The 19,538-nt window shown below is 39.4% G+C and overlaps 1 protein-coding gene and 1 long non-coding RNA gene across 2 annotated transcripts; both read right to left on the bottom strand.

Moving 5' to 3' along the window:
• Positions 1–3,885: 3,885 nt before the first annotated feature.
• On the bottom strand, positions 3,886–5,888 carry LOC306839755. Its single transcript, XR_013781239.1, has 4 exons — positions 5,868–5,888; positions 5,677–5,782; positions 4,605–4,778; positions 3,886–4,482 (listed from the first exon to the last, which is right to left on the bottom strand). It is a non-coding gene; the product is annotated as an uncharacterized lncRNA (long non-coding RNA).
• Positions 5,889–13,465: 7,577 nt separating this feature from the next.
• LOC306839567 (uncharacterized protein) lies at positions 13,466–19,184 on the bottom strand. Its single transcript, XM_079368329.1, has 6 exons — positions 18,905–19,184; positions 18,203–18,237; positions 17,926–17,969; positions 17,462–17,829; positions 17,238–17,355; positions 13,466–17,063 (listed from the first exon to the last, which is right to left on the bottom strand). The coding sequence occupies exons 1-6, from the start codon at positions 18,926–18,928 to the stop codon at positions 16,960–16,962; spliced, it is 693 nt and encodes a 230-aa protein (XP_079224455.1). The 5' UTR covers positions 18,929–19,184; the 3' UTR covers positions 13,466–16,959.
• Positions 19,185–19,538: the final 354 nt, after the last annotated feature.

Genomic DNA, 19,538 nt, shown 5'->3' with positions numbered 1-19,538 from the left:
ATAAAAGTGGGTGAGTAATTAACTGTTCAGGGCCTTAAACTAAACCTATGTTTGAGTTGGTGAGTGATTCAGTTTAAAGGGACACATCAAACACATGTTGGAATGTGCACTCACTTCTACAAGCCCTCTTCACACAAACACCTTACTGAAAAGTATGGCAATTTTATTAACACACACAAACCTGGAATAAAACATGATAAAATAACTGGTATAATATAAATGTAAGCGAACATCATTCAAACTGTAAATATCAAACCTTTCCTTTGGATCGGGTGATGAAACTTTATTGCAGTAAACACTTTGATTATAAGCAGAAAAAGGCCTAATATTCTATCAAGTGCAGTTACCACCTATAATGCCACACACTTAAGTTACCACATTAAAGCACACAGAACGGTAACACACAAGTGACCTCACCAAAATGTGGACTGCAGCACCACCACACAAAATGGCCAACCTGTAGACCCACGACAATAATGTTGCATAATTGTTTCCCAATAGCAACTTCAAAATGGCCCAAACGAAAGTGGAGTGCAGTTACCACTGAAGTGTCACAAAAGTTACACAGACGCACTTAATGCAGCGACACAAACTCACAACATGTACAAACTATCCCATCAGCAAGCAAAGTTAGCAAGCCCCCCCGAGTGCAGTAAAAAGAAAAAGTAATCTCACCTGGAACTAAAACCTGACTTTCTTCAGAGGCTTGCTGGGCTCGAGGCGACTTTAAAGACAAACGTCAGACTTCTAGTCATTACTGAAAGGTCTGACACGCCTACCCCCAACAGAGAACAGGTCTCCACCCAGGATTACCTCCAAAAATAAAAAAGCAAAACAACAAATAGTGGCCCGTTGGAAGGACTGAACAGCCCAGCTGGCCCAGTCCCTCACTAGCCAGGGAGATCACGTACAACATTTTCAATGCACTCAAGGTACTATACTGAACTAATACTCACCAGGAAGCACAAAATGACTGAATAAGAAAACTCAACAATTTACACCAAAACACAACTTCACCTCATGGACGTTATCATTTCCCGGACGAGCCCCCAATTGTTACGCCCCCACCATCAGGCGGCCCTATGGGGCTAACAAGAATCCACAAATTAACCCATTAAAACACACTAACACTAACCAAGTCAAATAAAGGGATTTATTACAATTATACAAACTAAATGATAACAATGATCAACTTAGACTAATGTGACAAAACACAACAAACAACCCCTGACAGACACCCACAGCAGTCCCATCCCCAAAAGTCTTCTGCCTGCTGAAGCCAGCACAAGCCTTTTAAGCACTGAATCCAGGTGAGCCTCGTTGGACAATCAGTGGCCACACCTGTGCAGGAGACAAATAGAAAGGGAACAAAACAGCGCAGGGAACATACAGCCGTAACAGAGAGACTCAATTATTTTTTTATTGAATGTCTGACATTGATGCATTAAGAATTGACAGTTAAAAAGTAATAAATAATAATATAGAATAATTTTTGAAAAGAATACCGTAAATTCCGGACTATTGAGCGCACCTGGATATAAGCCGCACCGGCTAAAAATAAGTAAAAAAATGTATTTGTACATATATAAGACGCACTTAATTATAAGCCGCAGGTGTCCCCGTTATAACAAGAGCTATTTACACAGAAAGACGTGACACAAAGACATTTTTTTTTAACATTTAATTAAATACGTAGGCTACCGGTAACATCCGCAAATACGAAGCCTAGTCGACAGTGTCTGTAACACGGCTGATGAAAAAGATGACCGTAATGTATTTCACAAGAAAAAGTCCATCCATTCACTGCCTCAGAATGACTTCATTACTCACTTCCTCAGTCTCTTTTTCGTTGTCGCTGTCAGTGTCATCTTAACGTGCAGCAGCTCTGTTAGCTTCTTTGACAGCCAGGTCGATCACCTTTAACTTGAAAGCTACATCATATGCATTTCTCCGTGTGTTTTCCATCATGAGGGTGCGTGCATGAAGCGCAAAATGACTGATATTAAGATCCGACGTGACGAAGTCAAATGTTTTTGCGGCAGAAGCTCATTGTCCCCCATAAAAAATCCATGCATTAGCCGCACCGGAGTAGAAGCCGCAGTGCTCGAAGTGTGAGAAAAAAGTAGCGGCTTATAGTCCGGAATTTACGGTACTTTACTCTCACTTACGTACCTCTCAGACAAGGGAGCCTTCCATTTTCCTCCAAGATTGTCAACCTGGTTGTTGTTTGCATTCACCTGGACTATGAGGATCCACCATGAACTTTAAATATTAATGGATGGTGGTCTTGGTGGAAATGCTGTCTCACTCTACCTTTCAGTCAACTTAAACAACAGGTTAAGAGCTCGAGCTGACAAACAGCTTAACTGCTGTTGCCTGTCAGTCAAGTGTCGTGGAAATTCTTCTTTGTGAGGTGGAGAGTTGCTAAGTCTCAGAAGAACTTCAAACTTCGGTGCTTGAATCAGATCTCTTTAATAAACGTGCAGCACGGAGAGGAGGCAGGAGCATTCTCTCCCGAACCTTCACATTACAAATCCTTTTATGCAATACAGAGAGAGAGGGGAGGTGACCTTACAGTTAACAAATGGTGATTTTTACATTTCTTTGAAGTTCCTGTATCCTGTTTTCTGGAGACAGTGACTCTGTGATAATGAAACAACATTTACATTCGTATGGTGTGGTCTGAGAAAGAGTATGCCCTCCTGTGGCTCTTTCGCACCTCTGTTCAGACCATTTGGTGGTTTCAGGAAGTCTATGTAATTTCCTTACACAAGTTAGTGACGTGCCTTATTGAGAATAATGCTTGTCCTCATGAAATCAAAAAGTTATCTAAACTTTTACCCACAATCTGTGCCTATGGAGACAATTGTGTGTATTGAAGCAGACTGTAAACATGTTCATTTCTGCTTTGAAAATTGGCTCTTTGGAAAGGGTGTGTATATGACTTCCAATGCTATCTCAACCAGCCTCAAGACACTTGATAAATTTGTATATTTGTTTACACTGGAGGTTGCCACTTGGGCTCTACCCCATCTTCTGTTTGTTTTGTATCAACTCTGCTCAGGAAAGCTCTCTTGTCTACAATGTATGTATAGAAAGCAAAGAGCAAATTCTTCTTAAATTCATCTTAATGAGCGCATGCTCTCAAAGGTATTGGTTGAATGAATGATTGAATGAAGAAATGAATACATTTTTGTTTAAAAATGATTAGATTGAGGGGGAGAAAGACTTTGAACAATATAGAAATCTGTAGTCCTACCTTATAATACTAGATGTGGTGATAGCTTGTCACGCTTGCATCTTTATCACTTTGCTCAAACTATTAAAGTTTAACTTAATACTAAAGGTTCATGTTCTTTGTCCTTTCTGTGAAAGACCACTAATGAGTTATCTTAGACTTGAAGCTGTGAAGCGTAAATGTGAACAAAACAAATCCAACAGTTGAGACCTTGTTCAGTAGAAAAACATCACAACAGATCATTAACCTTAACCTTTATTTTTCTATTAATGACAAGATCAAATCTTCCATGTTATCCTGTTGACACACTTTTACTTTACAATTTTTTCTAATTGTGGATTCTTATATTTTATTGGTCCATCTTTATATAACTGGAACAAATAGCAATATACAAATGGTAAGCATGATATAAACAGCTCTGGTGCCATTAAGTCACACAGCTCAAAACATCTTTAATAAACAGAAAAACAAACAAAAAAACATTTACAGAGCACATTCTTTAGCCAACCAGTCACATCAAAAGAGATCTATCATCTTACCTTAAATTAAATGCTCAAGTGTTTCTATCTTATTTAATATCCCATCATTTGCCCCATTCTCAGATTAATTTTGTGTGGCTCATAGAATTCACATTTCCCAGGGAACCTTTTCATTCGCAGTAAATCCCTGAGATCTGTTTCGACACTCTTTCTTGCTCGTTGCCGTTCGTTTGTGTTCCTGTCAGGTGTTTGTCTTATTTGCTGTTTAATGTCATCCTCTTTTTTAAGCAAGTTGCTTATACTTTCTGCTTCAGCGCAGCTGCCATAAGGCCACTCTCTTATTTCACATGTTGTCAATCCAAACAGATTCCCACATGATCTGCAAGGAGGCATTAGACCTTCTCGAATCAGGCTAAAGGCCTCACACCTGATCAGCTCTTGGATTTGGATGGTTCCATCAAAATAGTTCTTCCTGACGTTGTTTGGACTGTAGGTCATCACTGCATCAGCTACATAACTGTCCCAGGTACTCAGAAGAGAGGCAGCAACCATGATTCGCCCGGGAACACGGCCAGAGGTGGACATGGAGACACCGTAGTATCTGACTGAGTTTAGGATTGATTGAGACACACAGATGGTGGAGGAGATCAGATCCCTTGATTCGTCCTCCATCAGTATAGTGACAACATCTCGCAGAGTTTTTATTATTTTTCTTTCCTTATCTTCTTCAGTCAGGTGGACCTCCTGTCCAATCAGGTGGACAATCTGCATACAATTACAAATATTATCAAGAGGGCCCCTAATGACCTGAGTCCTGATTTGTGTGAGTAAAAGATGATATCAATTGATCGTGTACTTAAGTTTCTTATTTAAAACAATATTCTTACCATGTCAAGCACACATGAAAATGGACTCCTCTTTGGTAGTTTAGAGAAAAATAAGCTAAAAGGCCGAGGGTAAATGTCCATTAACACTTCCAGCATCTCCTTGTCACTGACAATCTCATCTGGGAGATATGGGGGACTGTGGATTTTTCCCAAGAAGAAGATGCTGTGTAGAACCTGTGATGAGAATAGTTTGTGTATGAATCTGAAACGCATGACGTGTACAAAACAATTTGGCCACATGTTTCATGACACCATTGTTAATTTCAAAAGTACATAATGGTCCTGCACAAGGGGAGGTTTTAATGCCAACATCCTGTACAAGCACTGAATTCAACCAAGCATGAATTCAACCACTGTACATGCACAAACAACACTAGTTTCTAGAAAATCAGCACTTTTTGTTTCTAAGGCTCTTTAACTGTTTACAGATCTCTTTTAACCAGCAGGTGTTTTCTCTCCTTCACAGGTTATGTACATTTATGCTCTATAAGTTTAAGTCTAATGCTAATGTTAACTGCACTGATTCAATCTGTAATTATGTTTACTCTTAATCACATAGGGGCTGCTAAATCTTGTATACAGAGGGGAGGGGGGACAGCGGGTGTGTATTGTAACTAATGTCTTGTGTCCTGCCTGTCTGTATACTGCTAATGGATGCCTTGAATTTCCCTCGGGATCAATAAAGTATCTATCTATCTATCTATCTATCTATCTATCTGTCTATCTGTCTGTCTGTCTGTCTGTCTGTCTGTCTGTCTGTCTGTCTGTCTGTCTATCAAGGATGTAAAACTCATCATCATTTCTCTGTGCTTCATTTAAATGCATTTGTATTCACAAAGTTTGAAAAGTATGTTTATTAGAACTAGTCAAAACTCTTAATGAAATTAAACTATGATCTACATGTAGGCCTAAGTGAATAATATGTTTATCATGGATAGAATATCTTTTGTTCATTTCAATTTCATTTAAAAGCCTATAAAACAACTCAACTTTAAATATCTTGCCCACAATGATTGTACTGTATCAAAATACATTCAACTCTTTAGGTACAGCATGTTGCCATTGGCCATACCTCATCCACTAACGCTGAAGGATGATCTGGACTAAGAAACACCATTTCCTCAATAAGCAGGAAAGCATTCCTTCTGAATCGGTCCTGTTTCAGAAATCTTTCTGCCCTGAAATCACATGAATTGATTTTTAGGGCAGAGAAAGCCAAAAGCAGAAATAAAAACTTTCCAACAAAAAAAACTGTTGTCTCACCTTGTAACATTCTCTGCAGCCTTGTGACGTGTTCAGGTACAAAATATAAAACATTACAACATTGACATTTTCCAAAGACAAGAGAAAACAGCATTGAAGAATATCACAAAGATAATACAGACAAATAAACCTCATAAAAGAATCTGCTCACCATTTTAAGAAACGATTAAATGAAACAGAAAGGAGGAAAAGAAACTCTTCCCCTGATTCAGAGAGGTCCTTCTATGTCTGCCTTGTAACCTAAAACCAAAAAACAGCGATCCGCCATCAGAATTGAAAAAAAAAACGGTCTCTGTTTGTATACTCTTATGTGTCTTACCTAATGTAGGAGTCCCAATCTGTCAAAATTAAACTGTGCTCAAGAGTGAACAGGATCAAATTCCAAGCATTACTCTCAGAGGGATGGGCAGTGTTTTGTTCTCTTGAGTACTTGTCAAAGATGTGTATGAAGTGGTGTGTCCTTCCGCTCCCTGCCATGGTATGGCACTGTGTCAGAGTTGGCGCACCCTAATGAGGGGGTGGTGCCATACGCACCAGTAAATGCAGGTGCGCTCGACACCTGTCCCCAGAGCTGGCCCAAGCCTCCATGGGGCCCTAAGCAAAATTTGATTTTGGGGCCCTCTATTTCTGCCAATAATATTCATTGTTGATCATTCACACACCTATTATAAACTCCTTGTGGCTCTGGCAGTGTTGTTTACATTATCCTATTGTCAACCTGGCATGTCTCTACATATGACGTGTAATTTATAAAGACATTTGACATCAGTTGAGAACATAAATAATACCAATGAATGATGTCCAGGGTGCCCATATTGTTCAAAATGTAAAACATGCAGCTACAAGAGTGGCCTGGGGTTGAAGCTTTGTATTAACTGTAAAAGTCATCTTGTCTAATCAGTCTTGTACATATGAGTCTTAAATTACCTGTTTTTATTTTTAGCTAATTGTTCTAATTTAATGTTCACTTTGTACAGAGAGAGCACAGTCTACCAAAGTTAAATTCCTCTGGCATGAATATTTTGCTATTTGAACGGCCGGTTAAAAGATACATTTTGCTTCTTTTTTTTTTAATTACTTATTTAAGATTTATTTTTGGGCGTTTTACAGCCTTTACTGCAGAAAAGGGTAGTGGATAGTCAGAAGGTGGGGAGGGACATGTGGGGGGGACCGCCACGAGGGGGACGCGAGCCCAACCCGCCCGCACGGAGACTGTGCAATGGAGACACGAGCAGTTACACTAAGCCACCGACAACCCCGGAAATTAGCTGCTGTTTTTAAAGTAGCTGGCTAACTTGCTAGTTACGGCTACACAAATTTCTTTGATAAAAGTTTCATTACCAGGTCATGCAAACATACCTTTATCTTGGCATCTTTTTTCTCAGAGAGGCAGAGAGGAAAAATCAAACTGACGGGCCAAGAAGATTGGAGAAGTGCTCCATTTGGAACTTCACAAGTTCTTCAACTGTGATATGGGATGCTGGCTATGGCTTACTCAAAATCTTTGCATCCTCTTTTAAGAGTTAAAGATTTTTTAAAAATTAAAAAATATGTGTATATATTTTTTATTTTTATTTTAAATGTACATTTATACTGTAGAACAGTACAAAATATAGACAAGCTGAGAGCTGCAGTTTTAACAAAAATCTAGACAGAATAATCAGTAGTAAAACACTTTCATGCACATGAAGAAGAACATGCTATTGCACAACTTAGATATCACAATATAATGTTTTAGTTTTGTGATCTACAGGGAGCAGGCTTGATTGCAGCAGGAAGGAAGGGCCTTCGGTATCTTTCTGACACTGCAAAAGTGTGTGTGTGTATTGAAGCAGACTGTAAACATGTTCATTTCTGCTTTGAAAACTGGCTCTTTGGAAAGGGTGTGTATATGACTTCCAATGCTACCTCAACCAGCCTCAAGACACTTGATAAACTGATATATTTGTTTACACTGGAGGTTGCCACTTGGGCTCTACCCCATCTTCTGTTTGTTTTGTATCAACTCTGCTCAGGAAAGCTCTCTTGTCTACAATGTATGTATAGAAAGCAAAGAGCAAATTCTTCTTAAATTCATCTTAATGAGCGCGTGCTCTCAAAGGTATTGGTTGAATGAATGATTGAATGAAGAAATGAATACATTTTTGTTTAAAAATGATTAGATTGAGGGGGAGAAAGACTTTGAACAATATAGAAATCTGTAGTCCTACCTTATAATACTAGATGTGGTGATAGCTTGTCACGCTCACATCTTTATCACTTTGCTCAAACTATTAAAGTTTAACTTAATACTAAAGGTTCATGTTCTTTGTCCTTTCTGTGAAAGACCAATTGTTCTAATTTAATGTTCACTTTGTACAGAGAGAGCACAGTCTACCAAAGTTAAATTCCTCTGGCATGAATATTTTGCTATTTGAACGGCCAGTTAAAAGCTACATTTTGCTGGGATGCGAGCCCAACCCGCCCGCGCGGAGACTGTGCAATGGAGACACGAGCAGTTACACTAAGCCACCGACAACCCCGGAAATTAGCTGCTGTTTTTAAAGTAGCTGGCTAACTTGCTAGTTACGGCTACACAAATTTCTTTGATAAAAGTTTCATTACCAGGTCATGCAAACATACCTTTATCTTGGCATCTTTTTTCTCCTCTTTCACTTTCTTTTTTCTGCACCTGAAGGACATGTCTTTTTTTTTTGTTTTACGTTTTTGACTCTACCTGCGCTTGGGACGTACAGTAACAGTGCACACCACAGTGCTCTTGGGGGCCCCCTAGTGGCAGCAGGGCCCTAATCAAGCGCTTAGTTAGCTTATGCCTTGGGCCGGCTCTGCCTGTCCCCCTCTCTTTCCGGCTCTCCTCCCAGGTGGATTACTGGCACTGTCGTGGCGTGGTGGCGCCGTTTGTTGGCACAGTAAGCCGTTTACGCGTCTACCAAGCCCACTGTCGACGCACGGTACTCCGGCTTGGCGCGGCTGTCTGGCGCCGTGGGAGACAGGTTGCCGAGTTTGTTTGGAGAGAGTGGCGCGCGCTCTCATGTCTCTGCACTGCGGCCAGGTTGGCGCTCTTTTCCTTCGTTGTTTCGGAGGCTGTGCCTGCATCCTAAACTGACCTGAGGCTGGGGTCGTCAGTTGATTTCGGCCATCAGCCACAGCACTGCTGTTTTGGCTACTTCGTGGTAAATTGGCTCATTTAGAAACTTGCGATTGACGTGTGGTCTGCTCGGCTTTGGGTGCTGCCTCCAAAAGACTGAAGACCAAATGAGCTTAGACATTTTTAGCATTGTCTCCTCATGTTCTTAATATTGGTGTTTTGTTGTTTTGTTTGATAATTCATGTTTATTTCTTTTCTTGGTTATTTTCCTTATTGGCTGTCAGCACTGTTTTACTTGTTGTATTGGCCTGATTTTATGATAACTTTTGTTTCTTGGATCAGGTGGTGAGAGCCCAAGGCGGCAGTTCGTTTTTTTTTGTTATTGTGGTGTGCAGTGTCACGGGTGGTTACTTTAAGGATCCCTTCCCCATGTTGGTTTCCCCCTGCCGCATAGTAAGCCTCAGTCCTGGTCCCCTTCCCTGGTCCAGTGCTGTTTTCTTATGTTTACATTAGTTTCTCTTTTGATTAGTTTCATTAATTGAAGTATTTTGTTTAATAAAGTGTTCTCATTTAAAATTTTGAAACTGTCTCTGCCCAGTGGTACTTTCGAACCTGTGTGACTTCTCAAAAAAGGTAGTTACTATTTCCTGGGAGCAAAATCCCCGTCCCCCGGCGTTGTCAAAAAAAATTAATGCACTGCTCATGCCATACGTACTTGAGTGTAGTGATAAAGTGCTGTGCATAAACACTTTCAAATAAGTAAAAAAAAACAAAAAAAACAAGCACAGTGCATTTGCTGTACAATAGTTTACCATGGGTACAGTTCAGAGACTCTATGATTCAGCCGTTGATAAAAACATGTTAAGGCTAGCTAACAGCCATACAGAGTATGAACTATTACCATCAAACCAGAGATTCATGTTCCGACGTTTTAATAAGTTCAGGCAAACACTTTTGTTCACGAGTTATTACTAAAACTAATTGCGGAGCTGAATCAAAGTGCTGATCAAAGCACATTTAAGGCCTCTGAATATTTATTTGAGTGTTTAAATGTTGTAGCAAATGTTTAATGTTCTTTAAGTTGTTGCAAATAAAGCTGCTGTGACGCTTGACGAATTTCAGACAGTGTCTGACAACAAAGGTCTAAAAATTAATATCAAACATTTTCCTTAATGTTGATTTCAGTTTGTTGCTCCAAATATCTGCAGTGTCCAGACACAGATTTTTTTCTTAAGTTTTGTATTATTCAAAGAAGTCCCTGATTTCTGATGAACACTCTTCCTCACATGACTTTTTTGTCAGTTTTCATTTCAACACCGCTGAACAATCAGAAAAGTTAATAATGATCTAATTTAAATACAGAGAAAAATAGGTTTTGAACAATTTGTTCAAATATTCAAACCACAAAAAAAGAGCATACATCAGAATAAAGACATCTGTGGCACACCTACATTCTGTAATTGATCACACATTATCAAATGCTCTCTTAGTGTGACTATGGAGGTTTATCTGCAATAGTTCTGTATAATACTTTTAGAGAAAACAACACTTGAAACGTTGACAAAATCCTTTGAAAAAGTGCTCAACTAAAAAAAAGTGCATGTGCATCAGAGACTAACAAAGTAAACTGACAAAGTCATGGAAAACTTTTGTTCACATTCATCTGTTCAAACTCTTATCAGATGTAAATAGACATCCATAATTACATTTAAGTTACAGTTTTACGTTTGAAAAGTATGACCCTTGAATTGCCCCACGGGGACAAATAAAGTTTTTTGAATTGATTTGCCAAGAACACAAAATCTGCGGGGGGAGGCAACCATCCAGTATTGTTATTAAAATGGGTCCCTCATCATTGTTTTCCAGCAACTGCCAGTAAGTTAACAACACAGGTAGAACAGGTTTTTTTTGTTTTTTTTCTCCTGGTATGTTGGTTAGCCTGCATGGCAAGAGTTGTTCAAGTCTGCATGAGCATTGGTGCTATTTCTGTACATAATTGATTTCCTCTCTGCACCCACAGAGAGAGAAAGAGAGGACATTTCAGATTCAGATAAATGGAATATAAGTAAACTTTGATGTCCAGTCGTTGTAGAATTTGTGTGAATTCTTAAATATATCACATAACTTAGTTTATTTCTTTGAGCGTGGTTATTTCCTTTTTGATTTGGTCATTTTCTGGTTATTTTATTTACAGCAATTGTTTTCTTTGGACCTGTGAGGATTTTTTAGTTGGTTATGAACCTCTTTTAAACTTATACTGATATATGTAAATGGTATACAAAAGCAAAAAGACATTAAGCCATATGATATATACTTTCAATGAAGTTCTTATTCATTACCAACCAATGCAAACCTCCTGACCGTCGTTTTTGAAAAGCGCTCTATAAATAAAATGTAAACATTGATGTCCAGTCGTTGTAGAATATGTGTGAATTTTTAACTATATAACATAACTTAGTTTATTTCTTTGAGAGTGGTTATTTTCTTTTTGATTTGGTCATTTTCTGTTGTTTTTTTTGTTATTGTGGTGTGCAGTGTCACGGGTGGTTACTTTAAGGATCCCTTCCCCATTTTGGTTTCCCCCTGCCGCATGGTAAGCCTCAGTCCTGGTCCCCTTCCCTGGTCCAGTGCTGTTTTCTTATGTTTTCATTAGTTTCTCTTTTGATTAGTTTCATTAATTGAAGTATTTTGTTTTGTTTAATAAAGTGTTCTCATTTAAAATTTTGAAACTGTCTCTGCCCAGTGGTACTTTCGAACCTGTGTGACCTCTCAAAAAAGGTAGTTACTATTTCCTGGGAGCAAAATACCCGTCCCCCGGCGTTGTCAAAAAAAATTGATGCACTGCTCATGCCATACGTACTTGAGTGTAGTGATAAAGTACTGTGCATAAACACTTTCAAATAAGTAAAAAAAAAAAAAAAACAAGCATAGTGCATTTGCTGTACAATAGTTTACCATTATTGGTAAACTTAGTGCTGCATTTGATACGGTGGACCATAACATATTGCTGGACAGACTTGAAAACTGGCTTGGAGTTTCTGGAACTGCCTTAAATTGGTTTAAATCTTACTTGCAGGACAGGGTCTACACTGTGTCTGTTGGTAATTATGAATCTGAGCATGTGAAGATCACCTGTGGAGTTCCTCAAGGTTCCATCCTTGGGCCGCTTTTATCTACATCTACATGCTCCCTCTCGTTCAGATCATGGAATATTACAACGTTTCCTATCATAATTATGCAGATGACACAGCTCTATATATCAGTGTCAACGAATGACCATAGTCCCTTATACTCACTGAGCAAGTGCATCAACGAAATCACTGAGTGGATGTGTCAGAACTTTTTACAACTGAACCCAGAAAAGACTGAGGTGATTGTTTTTGGCCCTAAAGAGGAAAGGTCAGAGGTCAGCGCTCGTCTTGAATCCATGTCCTTAAGAACAACAAATCAAGCCAGAAATCTTGGTGTGATTATGGACTCAGACCTCAAATTCAACAACCACATTAAGATGGTAACAAAATCAGCCTACTACCATCTGAAAAATATTGCAAGAATCAAAGGTTTTCTGACCAAACAGGATTCAGAAAAACTTGTTCATGCTTTTATTTTCAGCAGGCTGGATTCATGTAATAGGTGTGTTTACAGGCCTTAGTAAAAAATCTGTCCGACAGCTGCAGCTGATCCAAAACGCTGCAGCCAAAGTCCTCACCAACACAAAGAGGGTGGAGCACATTACACCTGTGCTTCAATCACTGCACTGGCTGCCTGTGTGTCAGAGGATCGACTTTAAAATCTTACTACTGGTCTGTAAAGCATTAAATGGTCTTGGCCCTAAGTACACGTCAGATTTACTTGTAGAATATAAAACATCCAGACTGCTCAGGTCCTCAGGAAGAGGTTTACTCAGTGTTCCCAGAGTCAGAAGCAAACAAGGTGAAGCAGCTTTTAGTTACTACGCTCCTCACCTGTGGAACAAACTCCCTGAACACCTGAGGAATGCTGGCACACTCAACTCCTTTAAATCAGGCCTTAAAACTTTGTTATTCACTCAGGCTTTCAATTAGAAATATACTGTCTGCCTTACTGCAACACATTCTTCCTGTTTTAATAGTTTTAACAGTTGTTCCTTTATCGAGTATTTTTTACTTTCTTCCCTGTCTTTTAATGATTTATGATCTTTCTTTTGCCCTGTTTATTTTATCTTATTTTATTTATTTTTTGTTTTTTTTGTTTTTTTATGTACATTTCTGTTGCATTCTTTCCTTCAGATCTGTTTTAATGTTTTTTTGTCTTGAAAGCACCGTGAATTGCCTTGTGTCTGAACAGTGCTATATAAATAAACTTGCCTTGCCTTACCATGGGTACAGTTCAGAGACTCTATGATTCAGCCTTTGATGAAAACATGTTAAGGCTAGCTAACAGCCATGCAGAGTATGAACTATTACCATCAAACCAGAGATTCATGTTCCGACGTTTTAATAAGTTCAGGCAAACACTTTTGTTCACGAGTTTAATTATACATTTTATTTAATGGCGCCTTTCAAGCCACCCAAGGTCGCCTTACAGTGGATAAAAGCAGTACATTAGGTTAAAACCAGACATAAAACAAACAAAAGACAGGTGTAGTGTGAAGTGAACAGTTACAGTGAAGTATGCCAGTTTAAACAGGTGGGTTTTGAGTTGGGATTTAAAGGTGGTGATGGACTCTGACTGTCTTTTGTCGGGGGGGGAGGAGTTCCAAAGTCTGGGTGCCGAGTAGCTGAAGGCTCGGGCATTTTTTAGTTGGTTATGAACCTCTTTTAAACTTTTACTGATATATGTAAATGGTATACAAAAGCAAAAAGACATTAAGCCATATGATATATACTTTCAATGAAGTTCTTATTCATTACCAACCAATGCAAACCTCCTGACCCGTCCCTAGGACCAGGCACCGAACCTGGGGGGACAGAGCCTTCTCTGTTGCCGCCCCCTCCCTTTGGAACTCACTCTCACAACACGTTCGTGACACCATCGACCCTACCACCTTCAAGACCAAGTTAAAAACACTCCTGTTCCACACTGCCTTCAAACTGTCACCTCACTAATCTCTGTATCACGCATCTTTTATATAAATTTAACTATGCATGTATTTTTGCTCTTTCAACTGTTTGTTCTGGTTTCCTTGTATACTTGTATTTGTTTTTAACATATAAAGTGTCTTTGAGTTTTTGAAAAGTGCTCTATAAATAACATGTATTATTATTATTACTTTTAGTGGGTTGGTGTATTTTTCTACAGCCAAGATTCAGAGTTAGGGATACACGACTATTTATAATTGGCAGAAGGAGATTTTTCATCAGTAAACAAAACTTACACAAGTACAAGTAGAGATCAGCAAAGAGAGGTACAACTTTGTCTACATGGGATGTTAACTGTGACACAAAAGTCTTTAGTTTCACGGTGTTAGCACCCAGGATCACAATTTGACTCCTAGTGTCATCATGGTTGACTCCTAGTGTCATCATATAAATCATCACATTTACACATATATGCAGTATATACATACAGTAGATACTGTATATAGTCAGCAGAGGTGTTATAAATATATAGCGCTTTATACAGTGGATATAAAAAGTCTACACACCCCTGTTAAAATGCCAGGTTTTTGTGATGTAAAAATATGAGACCAAGATAAATCATTTCAGAACTTTTTCCACCTTTAATGTGACCTATAATATGTACAACACAATTGAAAAACAAACTGAAATCTTAACTAATACTTTGTTGAAGCACCTTTTGATTTTATTACAGCACTCAATCTTTTTGGGTAGGAGTCTATCAGCATGGCACATCTTGACTTGGCAATATTTGCCCACTCTTCTTTGCAAAAATGCTCCAAATCTTTCAGATTGCAAGGGCATCTCCTGTGCACAGCCCTCTTTAGATCACCCCACAGATTTTCAATTGGATTAAGGTCTGGGCTCTGGCTTGGCCATTCCAAAAATTTAATCTTCTTCTGGTGAAGCCATTCTTTTGTTGATTTGGACGTATGCTTTGGGTCGTTGTCATGCTGAAAGATGAAGTTTAATTAATTTACACTTTATTAATCCCACGAGGGGAAATTCAGTTTTTACACTCTGTCTAACACACACATAGGCCGAGATACACACTCATGCACAAACAGGGTTCTAGTGACATGCATTAATGGAGAGGTCTCAGAGTGAGGGGGCTGCCCACAGCGAGCGCTCCAGAGCAGTTTTGGGGTTCGGTGCCTTGCTCAGGGGCACCTCGGCAGTGCTCAGGAAATGGACTGGCACCTCTCCAGTTACCAGACCAGTTTCCGGACTTGGTCCGTGCCGGGACTTGAACCGGCGACCCTCCGGTTCCCAACCCAAGTCCCTACAGACTGAGCTACTGCCGCCCCAAGTTCCTCTTCATCTTCAACTTTCTCGCAGAAGCCTGAAGGTTTTGTGCCAATATTGACTGGTATTTGGAACTATTCATAATTCCCTCCACCTTGACTAAGGCCCCAGGTCCAGCTGAAGAAAAACAGCCCCAAAGCATGATGCTGCCACCACCATGCTTCACTGTGGGTATGGTGTTCTTTTGTTCATGTGCAGTGTTATTTTTGCGCCAAACATACCTCCTGGAATTATGGCCAAAAAGTTGAACTTTGGTTTCATCAGACCACAACACATTTTTCCACATGCTTTTGGGAGACTTCAAATGTGTTTTTGCAAAGTTTAGCCGGGCTCGGATGTTTTTCTTCGTAAGAAAAGGCTTCCGTCTTGCCACCCTACCCCATAGCCCAGATGTATGAAGAATACGGGAGATTGTTGTCACATGTACCACACAGCCAGTACTTCCCAGAAATTCCTGCAACTCCTTTAATGTTGCTGTAGGCCTCTTGGCAGCCTCCCTGACCAGTTTTCTTCTTGTCTTTTCATCAATTTTGGAGGGACGTCCAGTTCTTGGTAATGTCACTGTTGTGCCATTTTTTCTCCACTTGATGATGACTGTCTTCACTGTGTTCCATGGTACATCTAATGCCTTGGAAATTCTTTTGTACCCTTCTCCTGACTGGTACCTTTTAACAATGAGATCCCTCTGCTGCTTTGGAAGCTCTCTGCGGACCATGGCTTTTGCAGTAAGGTGCGATTGAGAAAATGTCAGGAACAGCCTACTAGAACAGCTGAACTTTATTTGGGGTTAATCAGAGGCACTTTAAATGATGGCAGGTGTGTACTGACTCCTATTTAACATGAGTTTGGATGCGATTGGTTTATTCTGTGCACGGCCACATCCAGTTATAAGAGGGTGTGCACACTTATGCAACCACATTATTTTAGTTTTTTATTTTTATATCCTCCCCGTAAAAGATTTCAGTTTGTTTTTCAATTGTGTTGTACACATTATAGGTCACATTAAAGGTGGAAAAAGTTCTGAAATGATTTATCTTGGTCTCATATTTTTACATCACAAAAACCTGGCATTTTAACAGGGGTGTGTAGACTTTTTATATCCACTGTATATATATAGTATAGTATAGTATATAGCAGACATGGGCAAACTACGGCCCGCGGGCCACACCCGGCCCGTTGTGCATCCCTGTCTGGCCCACGCGATGCCAATCATAAATCAATACTGTATATTTAAGCCGTGCATGCAATACAGACTGCTTTTATTCTTCCGATTGCCAGCACCAGCTATTCAAAATATATCATTTTGTATTTTACATAAAGAGAACGTTGAGCAGAGTTTAAGTTATCGTTGGTGCGGCCCTCTGACAAAATGTGACTTTCTCATGTGGCCCCTTGTAAAAAAAGATTGCCCACCCCTGGTATATAGTATAGTTATATATAGTATTGCGCTTTTCTAATCTTCCGACTACTCAAAGCGCTTTTTACACCGCAGATCACACCTACCCATTCACACCCATCCCGACTGATGGCTGGTTATGTGGACCATCCAGTAATTAATTCCATTCACGTACATTCATACGCCCCAGGGGTTAAGTGTCCTTTAACCAAGGACACATTGGACCTGTTGGGGAATCGAACCCTCGACCTTCCGATTGAGGGACGGCGACTCTACCAACTTTTCTTGAAGGACTTCAGGTCTCTTCTCTGGAAAGTAGTAGATAATAGATTGACAGAGTTAACAATGTAGTTCGGTCCTAACACCTAAGGAAAAAAATACCTAATGACGGGTCATGTTACTTCATGGTTCATAAATTCCTTCCCAGTTTCTTTTGAAACTTTGACCTTCAATTTACCCCACAGCATGTCAAAGATACCAACCTCTGAATCTTAGATGCTTCAGGAAGCTCTTCTTATTTGCTGTCACCAGCTCGTTATGTGCTTTATCCAAACTCTTCCCTAGAGCACCCTGCTTCACTTTTCCCCAGTCCTCATAGGTCTAAACAGAAAAAAAACCCAATAGCAATAAAACCTAGTTAAAGAGCCATCAGTTGATCATCGGAGCCCTGCTTGCTTGTTGTAGCAACTGAACTGGAGCTTCTCACCATATGGCTGAAAGCCTCCCCTTTATAATAGTGCAGGGACGATGGATACTGTAATCCATCAGTACAGAGCAGCTCCAGACTGGAAGCCACCACGTGCAGCTCCTCTTCATCATAGGCATACAGCTTTCCATCCTCACAGGTCACCAGAACAAGCTCCTCACAGGGGCTTGAGGTTCCCTTCACTACACCTACAACCTGCATCCTAACCTCATCACGGAGGTAGAATATTCCCCAACCTTCCATAACATCTCTTCTATATCTTGTGCCTTGGGGGCCGCATATCCTCCATTGGACATTAGCTGGATTCCGAAGGGCCACAGTTTTGCCTTCAAATGTGTGCACAAGATCATTCACCTTGCTCTTATAATCTTTAACAAATGAAAGACAAATGGAGTTAGACAGAGTATGGACAAACACATATGTAAGGTTTTACATTGTGTGATCAAAGGTTGTGTATACTGCACCTCCTGCTTTGCTTCTTTGCAGGAACTCAAGTACATCATACATTCTGCAAGGTAGAAAACAGATTGAGATCCAAATCCATAGCTCAAGGAGGAGCAGCTTTAACAGAGTCATTATTAGAAGAATTATGCTTTCATAACAATTACAGCTTTACTTTTAAACAGCTTTTAAATAATCAAAGTACTCAATAGGACTGTAAATAAAGTTTTGAGAACACAATATGTTGTTGCTCATTTAAAAGCAGCTACAGTATAAACATTAAAGAAAGCTGGTTCTTACAAGATGTCCACTGGGATATCTGCGATCCTGGGTCTCTGTCGCATAGAAGAAAAAAGTTTATATTATTAAAGAAAGGTGGAACATATTCAAGATTTAAAATAGAGGTTTGACATGTTGGCCTATGGTTAAAGTGCACACTGTTTTCCTTTCTTTCCTCATGTCCACTACATGGAAACATAACATCAGACAAATTCAGCTGTTCATTGCACAATAAAAGATATAAAGTGTACATCAGTTAGCTGTACAAAAACACTGTGTTAATGTGGATCTAATTTGGCATTGGCATGGACAACAATGTTTGTCAAACATTTTAAAGTTTATGAGACATGTTGAGGTTTTATTTATTATTGATTTAGGCTTGTAGCAGGCTTTTGTTTCCATTTTAAATTTATTTAACCAAGAAACCTAATTGGGATTTAAAATCTCATTAACAAGAGTGTCCTGGCCAAGAGGGGCACAGAACAAGAAAAAAGTTACTATCGTTGACTCGCAGTCTACCTTACTGTGATTAAAACGTGTCTGAATTGTAAAAGCAATTCCAGCTGATGAGTTTCTGATCAGAGAAAATGTCATGTAAATGTAACTCTATGTAGCCTAATAGTATCTCTGTATACAACATGTTGAAGACTGATATATGGTCAAAAAGTTATGATCTTAAAACAATGTTTTATATTTATGAATAAAAAATACCGCCATGTTTACCGTTAATGGTTTGGTACTTGTCATTCCTCCAGGTTATCAGGTTTATTTCAAGGTTTAATCCAAAAGGAGACTGCGAGATTTGTTTGACGTTCTTGACGACGTTTCGAGTTTCAAACCGAAAGATTTATTTAGTGAAGGAGGACGACTTCCCTGTGAGAAAGATCCGTGTTATTATAGAAAGATCCGTGTTATTATCCTTGTTATTTACTTAATTAAATAAGTAAATATTTCAGATTAAAAACTGAATAACAAAATTAGCTGGCACAGCTAAGGAGTAGAGTTTCGCTTCTGACGTCCTGTGGAAAAAAACACCGTCGGGTATTTCCATTTTAACCACTCCCACATCCCCGTGCTGTTTCAAGTGATAATACAATTCTACCTTCTATACAAAAAGGGGAAATAGCCGGTGTGTTATGCTTCCTTCCTTCTTTCTGTCCTTTTCTTTCATTTGAAACTTTACTTTACATTACCCAATGAATGTCTCTCATCTTTAGAACATTGCCTCTGAAGGACAAGTGTTAGGGGGGAAATGGGTGAAACTTTTTAGCCTCTATGTCCACCCAGTGGCAATTACAGGCACTTACACTACATTAGAAATCCATATTTGAACATATGGACATGAAATAAGGGTTTG

This window comes from Symphodus melops (assembly GCF_947650265.1).
Source record: "Symphodus melops genome assembly, chromosome: 18".
NCBI classification, from domain to species: Eukaryota; Metazoa; Chordata; class Actinopteri; order Labriformes; family Labridae; genus Symphodus; species Symphodus melops.
The sequence above is the reverse complement of the archived record's forward strand: the minus strand, read 5'-3'. Positions and strand labels throughout refer to the sequence as shown.